This window comes from Thunnus maccoyii, chromosome 20, assembly GCF_910596095.1.
Source record: "Thunnus maccoyii chromosome 20, fThuMac1.1, whole genome shotgun sequence".
NCBI lineage: Eukaryota > Metazoa > Chordata > Actinopteri > Scombriformes > Scombridae > Thunnus > Thunnus maccoyii.
In genome coordinates, this window is record NC_056552.1 from 11,026,908 (window position 1) to 11,049,554 (window position 22,647).

The 22,647-nt window shown below is 39.4% G+C and overlaps 1 protein-coding gene across 3 annotated transcripts in view; it reads left to right on the top strand.

Annotated features, from left to right (window-relative positions):
• The window catches only part of cpxm2 (carboxypeptidase X (M14 family), member 2), a 39,574-nt gene that overhangs the window by 11,160 nt on the left and 5,767 nt on the right, over positions 1-22,647 (top strand). For all 3 annotated transcript variants that reach the window (XM_042396275.1, XM_042396276.1, XM_042396277.1), the window contains 10 exons: positions 321-422; positions 5,375-5,484; positions 8,080-8,219; positions 12,809-12,893; positions 14,170-14,320; positions 15,142-15,230; positions 18,528-18,651; positions 18,872-19,068; positions 21,076-21,255; positions 22,117-22,414. In XM_042396275.1, coding sequence (XP_042252209.1) covers positions 321-422; positions 5,375-5,484; positions 8,080-8,219; positions 12,809-12,893; positions 14,170-14,320; positions 15,142-15,230; positions 18,528-18,651; positions 18,872-19,068; positions 21,076-21,255; positions 22,117-22,414 — 1,476 coding nt within the window. The remainder of the gene's footprint in view (positions 1-320; positions 423-5,374; positions 5,485-8,079; positions 8,220-12,808; positions 12,894-14,169; positions 14,321-15,141; positions 15,231-18,527; positions 18,652-18,871; positions 19,069-21,075; positions 21,256-22,116; positions 22,415-22,647) is intronic.

Consider the following 22,647-nt stretch of genomic DNA (forward strand, 5'->3'; position numbering starts at 1 on the left):
TTGAAATGCACCGCTGGCTCAGCTATTTTGAGTCTGCATATTATAATTAAATGTATTGAGGAAAAGAGTTAAAAGTTTTCAAATTCTTTATCCAGGGACTGCCTCCTGGTTCAGTCCCCAATGCTGAATCTGTCCATATGTGACTGTATCCAGCCAAAGTTGGGGTTTTGGGGTTTTTTTTGTTTTTGCTGTGTCAACACTATTGTTTTTCCCTCCCTATGTTGACAACAGTGAATCCACAATTTTAAAGTGATTCAACTTGTCAAATAGGAAAAAAAGTTTTATTTCTGCTCCTGTTTTAATGTTATTTCCTTCCTTAGTGAAAACAGCCAACAAAAAGGCAGAGAAGAACAAGAAGGGCACCCTGAAAACCCCAAACAGCATCTCAGAAGGCGACAGACAATACAATTCGATCAAAGAGGGTGAGTGAAGAACCGTTGACACTCTCACTTGTTATGGGAAATTTATGATCTCATAAAAAATTAATCTCCCCTCCAATGTGTAAGGATCATTTCTCCCCTTTCACAGGATCTGTTAGTGTAGGATGGGAAAAAAGAAACAAATTCTCTCAGAAATGACAAATATTTTGGAAGGGGGAAGAGTTTTCAGATAGCATACTTTCCCTGAGAGGAAAAGTCTGGCAATATAAGGTGATGCTCTCAGAAGTGGAGTCAAGCCACAGAGGAACTGATGTGCTCTTTGCCTATGAAGCATTGTGTTTGGTTTCCATGGATCACAGTAAATTTGCTAAACTGAAGCCAGGATGCCCCAGTAGCCTTCCTCTCATGTCAGATGACTGATTAAACTCGCTCTACTGAAAGTTGGATTCGGGGCAAATCGCATGTGCTTTGACCCAAAACTTTAATGAACGGGAAGCTGTATTTAATAGTGCTGGAAGGTTAAGAGTGGGTAACTGTGAATTTATGTGTTTATATTGAAGCTATTGTAAGAAACCTACCAAGACAGACAGAAAGGCTGCCATTTGTAATTTGGCACTGGGGAATGAGAGCAGAAAGTTGGATATCCTTGCATGTTGGAAAGTGGAACTCCGTGCTGACATGCCTGGCACAAAGACACCCACACAGTCAAAATCTGGAAGGTTCAGACTCCCAAAATCATGTTTACATGGCTAAAACTGTGAGTCAACACCAGTCTGTTTTCTGAATTTGTTTTAGCGTCTCCTGGTAGCAGCTCTTTTAGGGCTTCAACGATGTAAAAATCACTTTGCACACATCAAGAGCTAAATTATTTTGCCATGGACATTATTCAGTTCCAAATTTCTTGGAAAGAAACATTGCCGGATACATCCACACATACCAAAACAATAGGGAATTCATTAAAGAGGGGATCTGAGACTGGCAGTGATTTTCAAAGTTTGATTCAACGGATGTTTTAACAGCTCATTCATTATTCCCATCAGACATAACAAAAAAATTTGTTGAAATGAGATGTTTCCGCTCAGATGTCACAGTTAGTCACGTGCGCAGTCAAGCTGCAAAGGCTGAGGTTGGTGAGATGTTGTTTTCTGAAAGTCCAGGCGGATGACAAGTATAAATTGTATTGAGATGTTTACAGATGCTTTGCTGCAGCTGTCTGGTGATGTGCAGTAATGGTTTAGGGTGGAGTCAGTCACGCTACGTTGTATAGCAAGGGTTAGTAAGTTCTGAGAAACGATTTACCACTGACGTTATGACTCTTCTCTACTTGTGTTACTGTTGCAATATACTTTGGCTTGAGATAATCATTTCAACAGTTTTATCACAAAAGTAGAAAAAACACATAATGGGAGCTGCTGCTAGCTAGTGCTACTTTGCCCTGCCAATAAGTCCTCACATCTCCTAAAATGTCAGAGAAAATGTTCAGATAGGCATTATTTTTGATAAATTGACCACATATGGTAGTCAAAGTTCAGCAAGTTTGACTGAGAAGGGCCTATGTTTGTCGTTTCCTCCTTGTGGTCCCATTCCAATTGCTAGTAGGAAAAGTGAAAGTGCCATTATACTGTAATTGCCACAGGTGGCCACAGGGGACACTGCTTAGCAAATGTGACTTAGTCTCGCTTTAATTTTTAAAGTTTCAAGGACGCCACTTATGTTTTGATTGTTACTACAGTGCTATGTTTCCCCCCAAATATCACTTGATATGAATTACAAGCTCTTTGGAAGCAATTTAGGGCTTATAGCACATAAACACTATAATATGAATAAATCATACACCTTAAGTATTTCAATACTGTATCACCAGATGTGAAGTAATAACTCGTGACATACATAACCGGACTAAACTTTGATCCCAGAATTGATTTTGGCCCTTAGCAGTAACGTGGCTAGTGGCCCAGTAAGCAACATATGAGGCCGTGACTGTCTGTTTTGTCATTTCTATTACACATTTTTCAAGCCAGATACCAGATGTTGTGTTCCTGTGTGGGTCTCATGGAGGATTGCATGCAGATGGTGATAATGATTTAGGGCTCTGCAACATGGCAGACACCCATCAGCTTTTTTTGTCCTGCTAACCTTGATCCTGTGGGCTGCTTCGTCGGCCGGTTGTTCCTAATATGTCATGATCACTCCATTCAGAAAGCCTGTGGACTTACAGTATGTGTCTGAGTCCAAGAGGATTTTATGGGCATATGGGGTCACTGGTAGAGCAACACGTGTATTTTATTGCTATATGGAGTTACTGTGAATACTATGCTAACTGGTCTTACCGGTGGCATAGAATCTGGCTTGTTAATAGACTTTTATGCTTCAGTTTTACAGCAGGAATTAATTTCACTTTCATGCTGTACTTGCTTTATGCACCAAACATAAATTGTGTCATGTAATGGTATGTGGATTTTGGATACTGGTCTTTTTTGTCTTTGGCTTCTCTAAAAATTCTGTAGCATGTGATTGATGGTCATCTGTGTGTCAGGCATTTTCAGGCTACTAGAATGATTTGATACAAAACGAACTTCCTTGATGGATCAAATATAATTTTCACATTATATCATATTATTATACTATATTCATATATCATGTGAAAGGCAAAAGTCCAGATCCACAGTATTCTTAAAGAAAATTCTTTTCTCTTTTCTTTGTTCATTGCAATTCTGGGTGTTCATTTGTGAAGGCAGTCCTGGCTGTATGACAGCGACATGTGCAGCATATGCTGCATGTACAAACAGACTGGTGCCCAATCGGAAATTCTTGCTCTGAAATTCCATCGCTGTGGTCCAGGGAAGTCGGCAAACAGCTTGATCTGACCCAAAGAGCCGTTGGCCAGCAGGGATTTCACACGTCAACCTTGATTTGCCCATTTGGCCCTCACCGGGCGATATCCATTGTAGTGTAAAAGATGAGCCAATCTCACACAAAGAGCTCTATTTAGTGAACACCATCTCAGTTTCTGCAATCACTTAAAGACAGGCATTTGCTCAAATGAACTGCAAACCCTCTACAGCAGTAAATGAAAACATTCTTAAGTGATGTGCAAGCTTTCTCTTTTAAAGACTGTGTTTTTCCTAAATAAAGGCAGAATGCCCCGAATACATCTGCAAGCTTGCCAAACCATTGCTGTTGCATCAGTTAGTGTTGAAGAATAATTGGCCTGCTCAAGGAGTTAATTGCAAGATGATTTTTCATATTGATGAATGAAAATTGCTGTCTTCAGTACTGCCAGTAAATATATGAAGTACTAGTCATGTCCATTGGTTTGGGCTGGGAGTATTGTCTACTGAACTTAAAATCCAGTTCTAAACTTATCATTGACCAGGGACAATGCCACTAAATGTTCTAAATAGTTCTGCATGTTTACAGTGTTATTTGTCTCAGGAGATTTGTGTGTGTTTGTGGGTGTGGGCATGATGTAATGAGACAGAATAAGAACCTTCAAACATGACAGCACAAGGCAAATCATTCCAGTTCATTGGATGAAAAGTACTGTATACTTGGAACAACCTGCATTGGAAACATGTTGACATTGATCTTATGCCTCTGGCAAACTCTTTCAAAAAAGAAGAAAAAAAATGTGATTAAATGACACGTTAAGATAAATATTATTTATTTTGTGGCATATCTGTAATACTAAGTGTGGAGCCTTATGAAATGCCTTCAACAAGATGTCAAGATTACACTGTGCAGTCTGCATCACAACTCCGCTGATTTTACACATGAATATCTGGATATTGTGAAAAAGGTCCCGAAGGATGACACAACCTTTTCTGGTTCTGACATATTTGTTACCTTATCCAATAACTGGTGATAGGACTAGCACTAGAATTGTTTCAGTCCAATGTGGATACCAGAGTTTGAGCATACAGTCAGCATGGTAAATGTAGGTGATTGGTATTATGCAAATAAATCTGTTAGTAATCCAAACTTCCTATTTTCTAATTCTACTATCTGGAAATTCATAGCATCTGAAAACAAAATCCAAATCTGCATCATACGTGAAGTCCATTCTCCAATGACAACTTGAAAAACCTCAGCAAAATAGATCTGATACTGAAAGAGCTTCATTTGATCCCACTTTAGTATATCTGTGTTACAAAAACCTGTAATCATGCTTGACAGATTTACAGCCATAGCCCATTTTGCAATTTCCCATTTTCTCCCTGTCAGGATAATGATATTGCTATTGTCATTCCTATAATTTAATCATGCATTAAGGGTGCAGTTAGATGACTTTGATAGGTGTGCGTTTCAAAAATTACAAAAAGGAAATATTCATAGTGTACAGTCATTAATCATCCGTGAAACTTGACACGTTTTGAAATTCATAGCAGTTTTGACATCAAAGTCTCTATCACACTGTTCAAATCCATTTCATTCGTGCAGGTTCACCTTTTGTAGTTTCATTTTCCGTGTTTACACACATGAACTTGTCTTTACTTCGCTCCTTTCAAAATATGATGGGGGCACGGCAGGCGATCATTTTAGCTACAAAGGAGACTTGCAATATGAGAGAGTTTCCATCTTGAGTTATTGTGTTGGGAAGCAGGAGGAAGAAACATCAACGCTGATAATGGCCACTATCATAGCAGTCACATTCGGCTTTAATTTGGTCATTTCACATTATCAGAATGAAACTGTTTACAATTCACTGCATGTTGACTACATTAGGTTTTCTGTATAGAGCATCTATTATTAGATCTTCTCTGTTACAAACACACAGTGCAGCTGCTCTCTTGTTTGTTTCACACATTTGCAAAGCTCACAGCGCAAAGTCTACTGTAAATTGCTCATTACTGTTGAGTCAAGCTATTAACAACTGCATGCTCCCTGACTCAGGAGCTACACTACGTAGAGAACAACGCTCCTGTAGCTATGCAACACATGATACACACAGTAGCATTGCCATCATAAGCCAATTTGTCATTCTCATTACCTAGATTGCCCTCCCATGGGACTGGAGACATTGAAGATCGATGATTTTCAGCTTCACGCCTCAACTACGAAACGCTACGGCCTCGGTGCACACAGAGGTCGTCTTAACATTCAGGTAAGACTGGAATGTGAAGTGTCGGCGTGGCTTGGGCAAGCTTACTAGAAAAGTTGGGGCTCGCATTATACCCTGGGCAATCTCACCTCCACTGGAAGCTTTCATGCTTTGTGGATTCATTCTTCCACATGGCAGCAGTACAAAAGAAATATGATTGAGAGATAGTATCTTTTAATTTCAGGATCACTTCAAGTTCATATTTAAGCTGCATAGAAAGATGTCCGCCGTGATAACTGGCTTCTGCTCAGTTAAATGACATTATCATTCTGTTTCTGCTTGCAGCATATTTTAATACTGCAAAACTAATTCAACAGACAATGTAATAGTGTTGCCATCAAACCAGGGGCACATCCCCAAACCTAATAAAAAGGATTGGCATCTGGGAGAAGAGGTATTTCCTGTTAGTGCAAGCTGTCCTTTGAGGGTATTAGCCTGCATACATTCTGCAGCGAGCTTCATCTTCTGCAGGCTGCACTACCCCGAATCCAACTTCACAATTAATGAAACACACACACACATGCTCCTAATTTACTCAAGACAGTGAGGCATTGTGTTTCAGGAAACCCACAAAAGATTTGTTGTTCGGTGTGTGTGCACCACTGTGTCTGTGAGTGTCTGTCAGGGATCATAGAGGGACAGAGTTGGTGTCCATTCTAGAGAACAATTATCTGTAAATCAGGAGAAACACATAGAAAGCAGATGTTGCCTGTTGAATCGGGCCAGTGGCCAGTGAACTTGGTTTATTTCCACTTTTGTAGCTGCTGCAGTTTGTTTAGATTCCAGACACCAACAGTACTGGGATGAATTTAACTTTCTATTGATACTGGAGGACTTTGCATATTGGCAGGAAACTTTTAGAAATGCACCAGCACTTAATGTTGATGTTTCAATCTCATGTAGCTTTAGTAAGATTAGATGAACAACATTAATACTACTAAGAACTGAAAGAACACATATCTTCTAAATTAGTTATTATCGCAGCAGAAAAGGTTTAGAAACTGTATCCATATCCTGCATCAAAATATATACAGTGACATCTACCAGATTTTTTTTTCATTCAAGTAAGCATCACAAAGTAGCAAAAGTGATCCAAAATAAAGAAGTCCATGGGTCTGCACCTGGATCTGGATTGGCACCAAATCTTGGTTTTCATGGCCAAACCCTCTTAGATGTTCCATTAAAATCTATTCACAAATATCTGAGATTTCCTAATAACTGATAAACAAATGGGACATAAAACAGAACCTCTTTGGCTGAGGTAATTATTTGCAAATCTCGTCCAACAGTTAACATGCACTTTTGCTTTAGGAATTTGGTTTCAAGGCCGCAGAACACTTCTTATACAGTAGCTGGAACACATTTCTCTTAGCTGCACACAAATAAGCACTGGTATCACTTTAGAGATGTTTGTGCTGCCATTTTGTTTTATACTTGTTCGAATGTGAAGGTATTTTTCTTTCTTTCTGCCTCAAACACGCATCACAACAGGAAGTCGGATCAACCAGTCAACTTGTTTGACGCACAGAGCCGCGCGACTGATGATTAAGATTTGTTAGATATGTGGGTCAACTCATTTACGAGCATGTGCGACCCACATGTATCTTTGCAGAACTATAATTTCAACCTTAGTCACATTGTTCCAGAAATCCAGATTTCCTTTGAGGACTCTTTATATATACAAGGCTAAATCTAATTCATTAACTTTTTCAATAAAAAACACTTTTAAATACATTTCCACCAGAAACACATTCAGTGGAGTCTAAATCTTGGAAAGCCCCAACCAATACCAAACACATTTAAAGTTACATGTTGTAAGTCAAATGATGTACAATTGATTAAAGACAAGACAATAATATTAACTAATATAATTAAACATACAGTACATGACTGTTTCATATCATCTCTGTCTTTGAAGTGAGAATATTTAAATGTTGTCAGTTCCCATTCTTCTAAGTTTAAATGATTAGTGGCTAGGTATTGAGGCATATGAAGAGTGGCGTACCTCAAAGAAACTTAATACAGAGGCAGTGATATTATGCACTCAGCATGTGCAGTACAGTAAGTCATCATAATGTTAAAGTTTGGATGGAGAAAATAAGCAATGAGGCATGTCAACATGTGTGCAACTGTTCACACATTTCGCTCTGAGCCAACAATTTGTATAGGCTTTATGAATAAAGTAGCATTTAATGCATTAAAATTTGTTTAACATTTTCAGCTGTTGCACCAGGTCAGCATCAAGAAAATGCTCATCTGTTTCCTCATCTTTCATCAGTAAAACATACGTTCAAACTATTGCCGAAAATTCAGGAATGCTGGGAAAGGCTAGACAGTGTTTTTAACATGCGGACGTGTCTCACAGATGTGTCCTGCCTTCATTCCTGTAACTCAGCTGCACTGGATTTTTAGATTGCCATGATCTAAGCCTTGTTAACTTAAGCATATTTCACGGTTCACTTAAATGGAAGCCTTTATTTGTAACAAAAAGAAGCACAGCAGACAGTTGTGTTGTACTATACACAGACAGTGTGTGTGCGTGTCAACATGTACATCTGGAATAAAATCCTGCTCCACCCGACTGTTTCTGGCCTGCAGGCTGGCCTTTATGAAGATGACCTCTATGATGGGGCCTGGTGTGCCGGGAGAGATGACCCGCTGCAGTGGTTCGAGGTGGATGCCAGGAGGCTGACGAAGTTCACAGGGGTCGTCACACAAGGCAGGAGCTCCCTCTGGTCGTGAGTAGGAACCCTGCAGACATGCATGGAGAGTTGCAGATGGTTGCACAGTGAGGATGAGAATTTTCTTGCCCAAGTTAACTTTGAAGCATAATCGTGGGAGAATGGGTTTTGCACCAGTTTTCTAAGTTGCCTTAAATCCTGGTGGTGTCTTTAAGAAGGTTGGTTTAAAATGTTTGTAGACATTAGAACATGAAAACAACTTCCACTGAACTACATCCTCCAACACATTTATTATGAATTGCTCTTTAAGATTTATCAAACATTGTTGTGCAAAAGTTCACATTATACAGTACATTTCACTTTATTTCCAAACTAGTCCATGTAAGAGAAGGATAAAAGATAAAATAAATATAAAATATAAGAGGAAAAGATGAGAGTGCTTATACACTCTGCAAGGAAAAAATAACTCTCCACCAGGAAATAGTCCCTGAAAAGTTTTTTGCTTTATTTCCTTCATTGCTACATCTCTGTTTTTACATTAGTGACATGTACTCGTGCACAGCAGTACTTTTAGCATAATGCTAACGCCAGCATGGCAACATGTTAACAATGGCAATGCTGACATGCTGACGTTAAGCAAGTATAATGACCACGTTCACCATCTTAGTTTGGTGAGCTAGCATGTCAACATTTGCTAATCAGCATTAAACATAAAATACAGCTGGATAAACCAAAAATATTGGACAAAATTTTGTTTTGACCAGATGATGGAGCCAGCTGAGAGGTCAGAAGATCACAGGTTATTATAATTCATCCTTTCAGTCTGTAACAAAAACTGAAACAAACTAAATAGCCAAAAATCTAATTACATATGGCATGAGTTTCAAAATGACTGCAGGAAATGAAAACTGGACAGACAGCAATAATTGCTCAAGAAGTCTAAACTTGAGACTCTTGGATTTTTCTTCAAACACAACTGGAAAATTTGACTTCACAAACATAAACAAAACAAGCTTTTTTCCTCCTTTTTTTTTTAATCTCATCCACATGCTGCCGAACCTTCACTGGTGTTTGGCCCTTTTCACAAGTCTTTTCTGATCCCCCTCACTTTGGGATTAAGGATTTATGAGTTTGATTGATTAGAGTGCAGCCTCGTTCTTTCATCTCTCTTATAAGGTCACTACATTATAAAAATAACACTGGAGAAAACGGACTCTACCGCACCGTACACTTATTCATCACACATAGATGATGGGAAAAAGATGGATATATAAAGATTATGGATTATTTTTTGAACTGTTTACTGAGCACAATATAGGATGAGTCATCTAGCTGTGTGCTGTAAAGCTTGTTAAGAGATGAATTACAGTACCATCAGGTCTCCATGGCATCTTATGTACTGAACTTCCAAGTACAAAGGAACGGGTATCATCTTGCCGCCCACTGTCTCAGCTCTCCAGTCTGCTGGGTCCTTTTTGTTTATCCAGAGATTCTTAAAAATATTTCCTCCAAATTTAGAGCTCACCTACGCATCACCAGAGTTTAAACTGTTTTGGCACTGCTGTAAAAGTATTGTTAAAATCCACTTTGGAATATGTAATTGTAGAATAGCACCACTCTGATATACTGACGTTCATGCTCACATACACACACAAACACATACAGTACATACTGGATTCAGCAAGGCTGATAAACCCCTGAGCTCACAAAGGATTAGGTGTGTGTTTTGTTACGGAAAAAATACCTGTAGTCGTGCAGTAGTACTTCACATTGAATTATTCTGCCCACATTTTTAAACAAGATTGGATTCTATGTTATGCCAGACCTGTGATCTATCATAGTGTGAGGGAACAATATAGTAAACTCCTCCTCACTGTAGCCTTGTAGCCTGAATTTTGTTTTGGTAAGGGCTTTGGGGTAGCATTTTTGAATAAGGCATACTTTATTAAGGGTTTATAATCTGGGATTACTGGCTTTGTTCATGTTAGTAAAAATGATTTACTCATGCTCTAAAAATCTGTGATAATCTGTTAATAAGGACAACTTGAAGCTTGGCAGTCAGTCAAAAATGACAAATGACGACCTGCGACCGTGACACAGCAGAAAGAAAAACAGCTAAATGGCGGACTGACGCACACTAAAAATGTAGGGATGAAAACATTGATGCGTTTTTCACAACTTGTCAATCTAAATGTTTTTTCATACAAATGGCTTATATCTGGTGAGCCCGGGGGGTGTCATGGAGACACATAAAAAACTAATTTGTGCTCTGAAATGCATAGTTTTTGCTTTTTTGCTTAGAAATTATTAGATAGTTAATATCATATTTAATATATACATATTTTGCATCTACCACTGTTGTAGAGGGCAGCAAACGACTTTGGCTCGGCACATTCATTCAGCCGGAAATTTGAAGAAGAAGATGAAGAAGACAGTTATAAAGCTCTCCTTAACCCTGAGGCTGAGTTTTTATGAACTGGATGACATCTGCAGTATCATCAAAGTTTTTATGGCGTAACCGTGCGTTATACGGTAAAATAAGTTCAAAGGATCTCAATAATAACACGTCGTGTTTAACAGCCAAAACCCAAAGTATATCCACATATCTCAGTCCAGGATCAAAATATTAAATCCAAGAAGTCCATAATGAGAGTGTGAGGGGTACATGTAAGTGGTTACATATGCACAAATTATTCATTTTAGGTAATGAACCAATATGGAGCCATTAGTTACAAGTTATAAACACCTTTGTATGCCTTATTATTAGAAAGTGGAGACGGTGATATAAAAGAAAAATAGAACCCTTTAAAAGAATTTTTGACAACAATAAAGTGATGAACTGAAGGGAAAAGTTTTATTTGCGTTTAAGTTGGTCCATTCTTCACAAAGAAAACCAATAATTGCTGGTGTTCACATTTTTCCCTACAATCTACCTACTCTGACTTTTGCTCTGTAATAATATTTGACAACTTTTAGCCTTTGTACTTCTTAATTGGAAAGGGTGGAATAGACTTCTAGAAACTGCTGTGTAGTTAGAGAGCATGGGGAGATACTTTATCAGGCAGTGTTTGTAATTTTCCTTCCATGCCAGCACAATCTAAGGGCGCAGAAGACCCCAATGCCTGAGACAGAATTTCTCCGCAATTAGCTCTGTCGGGCATGTAGCTGTCTGCAGTGCCAGCTCAGGGGCTTCTGTCTGTAACAGCGCTTTAATTAGCAGAACTGGGAATTCTTAGCAGGCTGGACCAGCTAAGCACTGATGTCTTTATCCAAACGCATGGGAGTCACCTCCAACCTCCAACCTACATACTGCACATACTGGGTAGAGCTCTGCTGGCACTGTGGGACATCTTGAATGAATTCTTTTTACAGATGGACATAAAAACATTTCACTATTTGATGTTTTACCTCTCCGTGCAGTGTGTGTTGTTGACCATTTTCAAATGCATTATATACTTTTTTAGACTTTCAGATGTTTGTTTTTTTCTGTTCTTGACTGCCATTTATACCCATGCATATAAAAAATCTTAAAGCAGACTTTTGTCCATAGCCAGGATCATAGAAATGCCAAGTGAATAATTTTGTGCCAAAGCCTCTAAAATTTTCATACTATTTGGTTTGTCATATTTGGTTTACTCAGTTAAATGTTCAATATATTTTCTATAAAGTATATTGGGACAATATAACTGGACCCAAATGAACACTGACACATGTTTTTCTTGCTGTAATCATTCTTCCTGTTCATACTGGGCATTAAAGGATCCCCTCATTATGCACTTTTAGGGCAAAATCCGCAGTCCTCCTTCCATGCAAAAGTTTAGTTAAGGTTAATTTGCCAAATTCCCTCTTTTTGTTATAATCCTTTCACTGCAGCTGAACAGGAAAACGCTTTCCGTTGAGACACAGAGAGAGAATTTTTTTTTTACAAAAAGACTGTAGCTGTGGAAGATATCCACTTTATGTGACTAACTCAGGCTGCTGAAGCCTCGCATTATCTAAACTTTTAAATACATTTTTGCTCAAAACAAGGACTGTAGCTTTTGTCCCCTATCACTTACACTTTAAGCGCATTTGGAGGGGATCTTCTGGTCATTATGAACAGGATGAATGATTACAGCAAGCAAAATCAGTTTTCACGTTCATATGGGCACCTGACTGTTGTTTTAAGAGAGACTTGAAAAATTGTGAACCTATCCTTTAATATCCTCAATGGTAGATATGGCCCTGATTGTTGCGTGCTAATGCAGTGTAAGATATATTTCAAAAGTATTCAAATGATGAATGAATGAATTAATGAATAATAGAAAACAAAAAATCAGTCATCTCAGTCTGATTATGAGGCCAACATTTCCTGGAATACCAAAATGAAAACCATCTGCATGAAAATTTTCACTTTTCCTCACATTCCAAAACTGTAAGTGATAAAAATGCTCAAGTGACATCTCTAAGATAAATTCTCTGACCTCCTCTCCGGTTTTCCTGTTTTTAAATGGACTTTAACCCGGTGGGAATGAAAGCGTGTCTGGGTGTGTGCTGAGCGACTTCTTCACGGTCACCTCAGAGCTGCATTTGCATTGAATCCATCCTGACAGGATATTTCTTTTCTTCCTCTCATCCCCCTGACTTTTCTTTCATAATGTTAACAGGAGTGATTGGGTGACCTCGTACAAGGTCATGGTGAGCAACGACAGTCATACCTGGATAACACTGAAAAACGGCTCAGAAGACTTGGTGAGTCACAGACATGACTTTTAAAGTAACATATATTCAAACCAAGTGTCTCCTGACGAATATCCACAAAATAGAACATTATTGTCACAATGTTAAGACTCCTTTAGAGCTTTAACATTATCATTCTTTCTCTCTGTAAACGAATTTATCAGGAGTCTTATTTTGTGTGTACCTGAAAAACTAGAACCAAATAGAAAAATGAATTCTTGCTTGAGAGCAACTACAAGGGAAGATTTAGATCTCTGCTTATTTCCAAGCTTAATGAGCTGAGAGGCAATAGTAAATACTGATCATCCTCGAGCAGATGAGAACCTCATCCCAGATCATTGTCAGAGTTGTGTCCCTTTTCTGCAAGTGCATTTGATGTAATTGAATAGAGCGAAACCAAACATAGCAAGACTTTGACGACTAACTATAGCATCAGTGTTTTCAGCTCTAAAAAAATTAATAATGATATCACAATTATCAATGAACATGCAAATCTGATTATGTTGATATTTTTAAGGAAAATCATATCCTCAGTGCTCCCCACTGTGGTTCACATCCCCCCTAATTAAATTTTGGTGTAACTGTGCACTCCATCGTCTGGTGATGTCATCGATGTGGGAGATAATGTCCCTACAGTAATTTAGTCTCCGCAACAAGCTTCCCGCTCACCCACTCGCCAAACTTTTGTGCCAAATACCAGACTGCTATGATTTTCTTTCAAAATGCCAAAAGGTGCAAAAAAAGAAGTCCAACTGTGGGTGTTAAAATTTACAATAAACTCACAGTTGTATAAGAGTTTATTTCTACAAATGTGTTGATGTGTTTTATTAAAGGCCTATGTGGACTAAAATTTGAAAACTATAATCATTTTTATTATCTTGTCTAATTTTAAACTTAATCATTATATTTCAGAATGCATCTGGCTGGTGACTGTTTATAAAAATAACATGATTGTTTTATCTCTCTTCACTCCCTCTATTATTTTTGTATCTGATTCTCTGCACTGGGACTATGTATAATAGTATATAGTATATTCTGCTTTTTATGGCTCTGCTGTGCTTCTTTATACATAGTAACATAAAAAATTATGATCCAGCTAGGGACAACTGATGAAAATTGGCACTCTATAGGCTAACTCTGGCTTAGAGTTTTTCTATTCATCGGTGTGAATTTTCCCTGAAAAATAAACTAATAAATGAAATCAACTGAGGCGCACCTTCACAAAAATCTACATCCTGTCCTTGAGTTTTTATTCACCGTCTGGCTTAATGTGTGTTTGCCTCAGTAGATCTTCAGTGGCAACAGGGAAAAGGAGATCCCGGTCCGGAACATTTTCCCAACACCTGTGGTCGCCCGATACATTCGAGTCAACCCTCGGTCTTGGTTTAACAGTGGCAGTATCTGTATGAGAGTGGAGATCCTTGGCTGTCCTATGCCAGGTGACGGGTTTGTATGGACAAAGCAGACATATGATTTATTGACACCAGAGGGTGGAAAACAAATGACACAAGATTTAGCCACATGGGTAATTTAAAAAGTAGGCCTTTTTAAGTGACCTCACTTCCCTCTAGTGGCATCTAGCCATGTGGATAGTTTTTCTTTCATGTGCTGAAGTTTTCAAAGAATTTTTACTGGAGCTATACTTGAAATTGTCCCAGTGAAATCATTCCACAGCTGGGTAGTGGCGTGGCTCTAGTGATGACAGTGTTGGTCATTTTGTCCACCACTTTGGTCTAGACTAACATGAAAGTTTGCACTGGCATTCATGTTTCCCAGACGATAAATCCTAATGACTTTGGGTGATCCTTTGACTTTTCCTCTAGTGTCACCATGGTTGACATATTTGGTTTTTTTTTTTAGAGAAATGTCCCAACAACTATTGGATGGATTGCCATGATATTTTGTACAGAAAGTCATGTTCCCCTTTTTAGATTAATTGTTAACTTTTCATCTTTTGGTTTATGACCAAATACCTGCAAAACTAATGACTGTAGTTAGCTGTACTTTGGGTTTAATGCTAATTAGATGCTAAACTAAGATTGAAAACATGGTTAACATTATACCTGAACATAAACATGTTAGCATTGTCATTGCAGACGTGTTAATAACATTGCTAGATATCACTAAGGTTATAAGTGAGAAAATATGGTTCCTTGTGATTTAGGTGAACTGACCCTTTGAGCTGTGGCTTTCTTGCTAATTAAAGGAGCTGATCCACCTTCAGCCTCTGGATAACTTTATGTTTTGTGATTCCCCACAGATCCAAATAATTATTACCACAGACGCAATGAAGTCATAACAACTGATGACTTGGACTTTAGACATCACAGCTATAAAGAAATGAGGCAGGTGAGTCACAGCGAGGAGATAACAGCCTACTTACTGAGGCCAGCTCCTATTTCTTATTCAGCAAAGACATCAGAGCACAAAGCAATAAAACATCTTGAGTAACTGCGAGCCAGTACCAGACAAGTTGTGTCCTTTGCAAGAACAAAGTGTGTAACAGCAACAAATGAACAGAGAGCTGCCAGCTACATGAAAATGCATAAAGCATCTCCTGGGTTGTGTCATTACTTATTCATATACTTGTCATGAACAGTAGCCTATTTGTACCAAGAGGGAGGACAGCTGTATTTGTCACTGTGTGCACTGTGATTGAGTGGTTGGGAAGGTACAAGTGCTGTGAATCGCAATCTTCTATAATGTAGCAGCTCCCCGTTTCAAAACAGTGTCCTACACGTGTCCTAAACTGCTGTTATGACCCAGATTGAGACTTATTCCAATTAATGCTTGGGCTGTATGGCTCTTTTTTTCTGCTGTGACAGCTTGAAATGCTACTCCAAGAATATCAAAGTCAATTAAATGGACTGTTTTTCTTTTCTTTTTCTTGTCTTTGAGGCTAATGTGTGTCACACAGGGTGTCCAGCCTCAATAGGCCTTCACAAAGAAAGGAGGGACTATTTTTAAAACTCAGCTTCTAAAGCTTTTTCACCCTTGACATTTCTTTTCACCATGCAGGTACCTGTACCATATCTCTCCCTCTTCCATGGCAGTTTAAATAGTGTGGCGCCAGAACCTCAAAGTAAAAAAATTGCCCATTGTGGCTCCTCAAATAAAGTACATGCCCCATGAGAGGGGTGCAAAAAATATCTCTAATATTATTCAAGGACATCACAGCTGATCATAACGCTGTAGCCTTGGGAATACTGATATTGCCAGAATGTGGACAGTTGAGAGTTGTTACAGAGTAGATGGACGGCGTATTACCTTGGCATTAACCCAGCACATCCTTGCCAAGAAGCATTTATTTAACAACAGCAGTAGTTTAAATACATTACCTGCCCCAGCCTTGTTAATTATATATCAATAATGAAAAATATATTCCTCCAAGTGGTGATGAAGTGGCAGGTTGTGTATGTAAAAAGACTCACAACCTTTAAAACAGAAAGTTCTACATTGATTCTGGTAAATACAATCCAGGTATATTTATCAAGGGAACGCTGTGCTTTTATTAAACTGGAAGAGCAGAGCAAGAATTTTACCACTGACTTTTGTTCTTTTGTTTTATTAATAAAAACAGACGTTGGTTTAATGATTTACTTGGTTAGAAAAGTAAAGATTCAACCCAGACTTAATTAAAACCCCATCACTCCTAATGACTGCTGCAGCAGCTGGAAGAGCGAGTAAACAGATTTTTGAAATGAATGTGGTTGCTTTACTTAACAGCTTGTTAGTCTATTTCCCGTTGCACTTCTGTGTGTCTCCGCTCATACCCATATGGGTAAATGATTGTTGCTATTTTAATCAGCTCCTCTACAAGCCTGTCTTCATAATTACTGTGACTGCTTCTCACACAGCCCCCCTCACTGGCAGAGTGTTATTAAATAAGGTCTGTGACACAGCACTGGCAATATTGTTTTTGAAATTTCTATTAACATTTTGATATTTTTGTTCAGTTTTGAGGCTATAAGGCAATACTTAAAGTAACAAAATCACAATGTAAAAATGCTGGTTTGAAAGAATCGATAGAAAAATGTTTTTAAAACCCCTGAAAACATGGTTTCAAATCTTTTCAAAATGATATCATTACATTAAATATTAATAAATGTAACTAGATGTACAACAATCATAATTAAAGTTTGGAGGAAAAATTGTTTAACACACAAAAACCCATCTAATGTGCTTCTATTTGGTTAACATTAGCTTGGCAAAATAGGCAACCAACCCCACAACAGTCATCATATTTGATTCAGATGTTGATGTCAGTCATGATTGACATCACTGTTTCCAGCTTAATCCCACCAACCTCAATCCAATAAGAAAAGCACAGACAAAACAGAAAATGCAGTAAATTATAAATTTGAAATACCAAAAACTGTTTAACTTTGCCAGAAAAGAAAATGTTTTTCCTTTGCTCATAGTAAGAAGCTGATTGAGAAAATAGGTTTTCAGGGTTTTAAAGAAGAAGAATGGACCTTTTCAGAGAACTAAATTCATTATTTAATTCATTTTACAATCAATCAATCAATTTATTATTACTAACCAGCATTTCTACCTTGTAGCTGATCCAGGTGAAGTTCCTGGATACACTTTGAGCGTAACATTTCATTATTGCCCTTGAAGACAAAACAAGCTCAACTCAAGGTCCACTTACCGCTCATGCCAGAGCTTTCAGCAGAGGGAGTTTGCTCACTTGTAATGACCCTGTAGATATTCAAACTTTCCATCCCTTTTATGAGCACTTTTATGACCGCTGGTTCATGTTGGCATTAATGTTGAGCTTGACAGTTCAAGTTCAGATTGTTTTATTTGAACTGTCAAGCTCAAATTTTAAGCCAACACGGAAGAAAAGTCATAAAAGTACTCAGAATAATGGAAAGTTTACACATCTACATTTCTATGACAGCTGAGCAAACCCTGTGAGATATGGTCAAAAGCACCAGAGCAAGCAAGGAATTGAATCTTGAGTTAGACTGTTTTGTCGATTTATCAACTGGTAGTTTAATCAGGGACTATTTATTGAATTTTATGTTAAGTGTTACCGTTATGGGTGTAATAAAATAAAAAAAGTATTTTCCTTTGAAATATGAAGTTGCAAAACATTTCCCAGATAGCAAAATTGCTGTGGTCCAGATCCGGCCCACACCCAACACTTTCATCCGGCCCACATACCGCATGGAATGATGCACATGGGCGGTCCACTCCTGTTTCCCAGATCTGGGCCACGAGCAAGCCATATGTCAGTGAAGAACAAACCAGATAAACCAGAAATGGCCCACATCCAGAATACACATAACTGAAAGCACCGCATCTTTTCCAAAAAAAGGCCCACATTTGATTTGGGATATTTGGGCCATATTCGCTATTTTACATGTGGGCCATTTCTGGCTCACATCCATTTTGTCCGGGCCAGAAGAAGGCCAGCAGTGCCGAATCATTGCCCAAAGTGGCCCACTTCCATATGCTATCTGGGCTAAAGTACCTCTAAATTGTAGTGAATGAATAAATTAAAATGTTGCTTTCTACCTCTGCAAGTAACTCATTTGAACCCCAAGGGTGATACGATGTGCCAGACTAATGTCAGATATTTTAGATTTTTTTTTATAATCAATCAAGAACTGATGCTTTATTACTTTCTTTCCACAGCTAATGAAGGTGGTAAATGAAATGTGCCCCAACATCACCCGGATCTACAACATAGGAAAGAGCCAGAGTGGCCTCAAGCTGTATGCCATAGAGATTTCTGATAACCCAGGAGAGCATGAAGTTGGTGAGTATATTTAAGGGAACAGTGTGCTTTAAAGCAACAGGATGTGATTGCTCAAATTTGATGTACAATAACAACAACACTAGAGACATCACACAGTGTTCCTCAGTGTGATTTCCTCCATGTGGCTCTAGTTGCAGTGATTGCATATTTATTTATTTATTTTTGGCTCTCTCCGTCTACATTTTCCTCATCTCTCCCTTCGTACGAACCTTTTGACCAGGTGAACCAGAGTTCCGTTACACAGCAGGTTCCCATGGTAACGAGGTGCTGGGACGAGAGCTGCTCCTCCTGCTGATGCAGTTCATGTGTCTGGAGTATCTGTCTGGCAACCAGCGCATACGTCACCTGGTGGAGGAGACCAGAATCCATCTCTTGCCATCCGTCAACCCCGATGGGTACGAGAAAGCCTTTGAAGTGGTAGGTCTGCAAGACGGCCATTAGTGACCTCATATCACGCACTGGCCTCTGGTGAAAATAGCACCATGTCTGTTTGACAGGTGTGTCTTCTCCTGATAAGAGCTCATGTGATGCAGGTGCATGAGGAAAAATTGGTTTGAATGATATGGTGGGATACATAAAATTGTATCTTTGTGAACAAGGTATGGGATCTAGAAATAAACAGTGGAGAAACAAGTGGACACAGGCTGCCTGTTCTGCTGAAAAATACCACGGAAACACATGTTGTTGGGGATGTTCTTAAATCAGCTGCAGGCCTGCCAGATTAAAGGCCCAGTGTTAATAAAACAAACAGATGAAGACAAGAAAGGGAGATCAAAAGCAAGTCTGATAGAGCTTGGCCTCTGTACAGCCAATGACATCATGTCATTTGGTGACCTGGTGTGTGAGGACATTGTATGAACCGTAACACTCTTTTTCATGCAGGCGTCGCCCTTGTAATGGGACTCCCTAACAACTAATAGCCTTTTTCCATTGGCATTTTGGCAGCACCGAGTCAAACCATGCTGCATTGATTTGTGTTTCCATTACCACTTTAACACGCCGAGTTGTGCCAAGTTGCACCCAAGATGGTTCATCTCCAAAGTTGGGTCGAAATGCACCCAACCCACCTCCAAGCGGGTGGTGGTGACATCAGATGGGACAAGCTGGCTAAATTCCAGTTTAGCCCTCCGCTAACTTCAATGGGATATAATTATTCATGATGTGGCTCTTCTAGACTTTCCAAATGTTATTGGACAGAATGGATCAATTGTGATAGTGAAACGAATCATTGCGCACGGGTTGTGACGCTCAAAAACTGTATCCACCGTTTTACAGCCACTCCTTTGACCACTAGTCACAGTCTGGCGCACTTCCTGGGGACTTGAGTAAACAATGCTAAAGAGGGCGCTGCTTTTAAACATCAACAACTCAAGACAAGTGTGTCATCAGTTCAAGACACACCTTCAAGCGGGTAGCCCTGTTGTAATGGAGATTAAAATCCCTGCCGCACGGTGCTGACATGCAGAGTAAACAGATTCAAACCAAGTCAAGTCAAGCCAGCACGTCTATGGAAAAGCCCCATAATTTCCATGTGTCTTTGAACTGAAAACTGCTTGTATATTCACAGTTAATAAAGATGAGCTTATTCAACAGTATGAGGCCTCTAAAAGGGCAGCAAATGCTTCTTCTCAACCAGTTTTTTCAGCTCCTCAAATAACAACTGTGTAATCATATTTTGCCATAGCTGATGCAATGATTAAACTACAGCATGTAATTGATATTTACACTAAATCAAATGATCCAGTGTAATGGGAAAGGGCACTAGTAATGTCTAACCCCAGCCTGGATCCAGACCACTAAATTGCTGCCTACAACTCCGGTTTGTTTAGTGATTCATATGAATGAATGAAGTGAAACAGAATGATAATTCAGTCTAATTATCAGTTAAATCCACTCAGAATGAATGCCCAACTCTGTATCTCTACACACATTTTAGCAACTTTTAGCCTCTTTTATTGTTTGGGATCCCTAGCTGCACATAGCCTATGTGGTTGAGTTGGCTGTCACCTAACCTTCATATAAAACCATGGCAGACTGTACACTACCTTGAAAGAAGTAACACCTGCATACGTACGTTGTTCTGATTAAATTTTGTGGCTTGGAGTAAGTGTGTAGGAGATACTTTTTTCATTGATGCTGCTTTCTAATAGCCTTGCATCTACGTGATGTGCATATAATTACTCTCCTTCAGACTGTATGCAACGTATGAGACTGTACAAGATGAACTACAGGTAAAGTCCTGCCCACTCTGCACCTTTCCTTGACCTGCTGCTACTGCTGGACCTCATATAAAATGAAGAAAACTCTGTGCTTACACCTAAAGCCCCTAGAAGCATTTGCAATCATAGAACTATAGTTGCCATTCATAACTATTATTGTCTCTGAATTTCCTTCAAATTTTGTTTCTTTCTTCTTTTCACCAAGGGTTCAGAGCTCAGTGGCTGGTCTCTGGGGCGCTGGAGCAACGATGGAATAGACATTCACCATAACTTCCCTGATCTGAACTCCATACTGTGGGAAGCTGAGGCCAAGAAATGGATCCCTCGCAAAATGTTAAACCACCATGTGCCCATACCAGAGTGGTACCAGTCCAAAAACGCCTCAGTGAGTCTTAACTGACTCTGTTTAATGGTCAGTGTGGTAGCAATGTTGTATTTTAAACTCACATAATGGGCAAATTTCAGCAGCCTCAAAGGTAACTGCATACAAGTGCATCATTTGTGCCTATTATCTGCATGGTGCAACTTCTGAGACATTTAAACTTAAGCATTCATTTTTAATCTTAGAATTTGGTGTTATAGATCACTTCAAAGTCCTACTCACAGTTTTCACTGCTTACAGCATCAAATTTGATCTACCATATGCTGCATCTTTCTTCCATCCGTCTCTTCAAAAGGGTAAAACAGCCTCGTGGGCGTATCAGCACTGTCTATTTTGGGAGGAGCGGATGCATTTGCTATTTGTGACGAAGAGGCTGAGAGCTAAAATATACCCAGTGATCTATAAAAAGCTCATCCTCACCAGTGTTTTGACGTTACTGCAAGCCACGAGTGAGTCACACAGAGCCTCCAGAATAGCTGCTGCAGCTGCAGAGTTGGGATCCCCATCTGTGCTCAGGAAGCTGTGAAAACTGTCCTCGCTCGCCTCACTGACTGGCCCAACCAGTGCTCAGAGATAGGAGGTCTGGTTTAATTATAAGGGGCAACTTTTATCAATTTCCTGATTGTAACATGCAAATACAAGTCACTGGATGATAGGTGGCTTGCTGCCTCTTATTGAAAATTTCTAGAATAAATAGTAGTGAAATTAGTTTACAGCATGGGAATGTGTGAACAGCCCTTTAGATATCTCTTAAGAGCATATTGCAGTGAAAGTGTTTTCAGCATGAGTTAATTTAGCAATCCCGCTACTGAGGTGATTGCATGAATTACATTATACTCCCCTCTCCTGTGCCCCCTACTGTAGGTTGCCATGGAGACGCGGGCTCTGATAACATGGATGGAGAAGATGCCCTTTGTACTGGGCAGTAACATCCAGGGAGGGGAGCTGGTGGTGACCTTCCCGTACGACAAAACTCGCTCCCAAGGGGTGACCAGGGAGCCGACGCCCACCCCGGATGACCACGTCTTCCGTTGGCTGGCCTTCTCGTACGCCTCCACCCACCGCCTGATGACTGATGCCAACCGAAGGGTCTGCCACACAGAAGACTTTGCCAAGGAGGATGGCACCATCAACGGGGCGTCCTGGCACACAGCGGCTGGCAGTTAGTGTCCATAGCTGCCCGAGTGTTTTCTCGCTGATCCTGACACTGTCTTATGCAGGATTTCTCAGCTCTGAGCCTTTGAGCTTTAGCTTTGTTTAGCACCCGTGAGCACATCTGCATATTCAGAGTTAAACCCCTTTGGCTCTTTCAAAGCTTCTAGGTTTTAGCTTGAAGCATCTTGTTAGAATTCAAAAGCAAACAAATAAAAAAAAAAAAAAAAGGCAAAAGTGGAA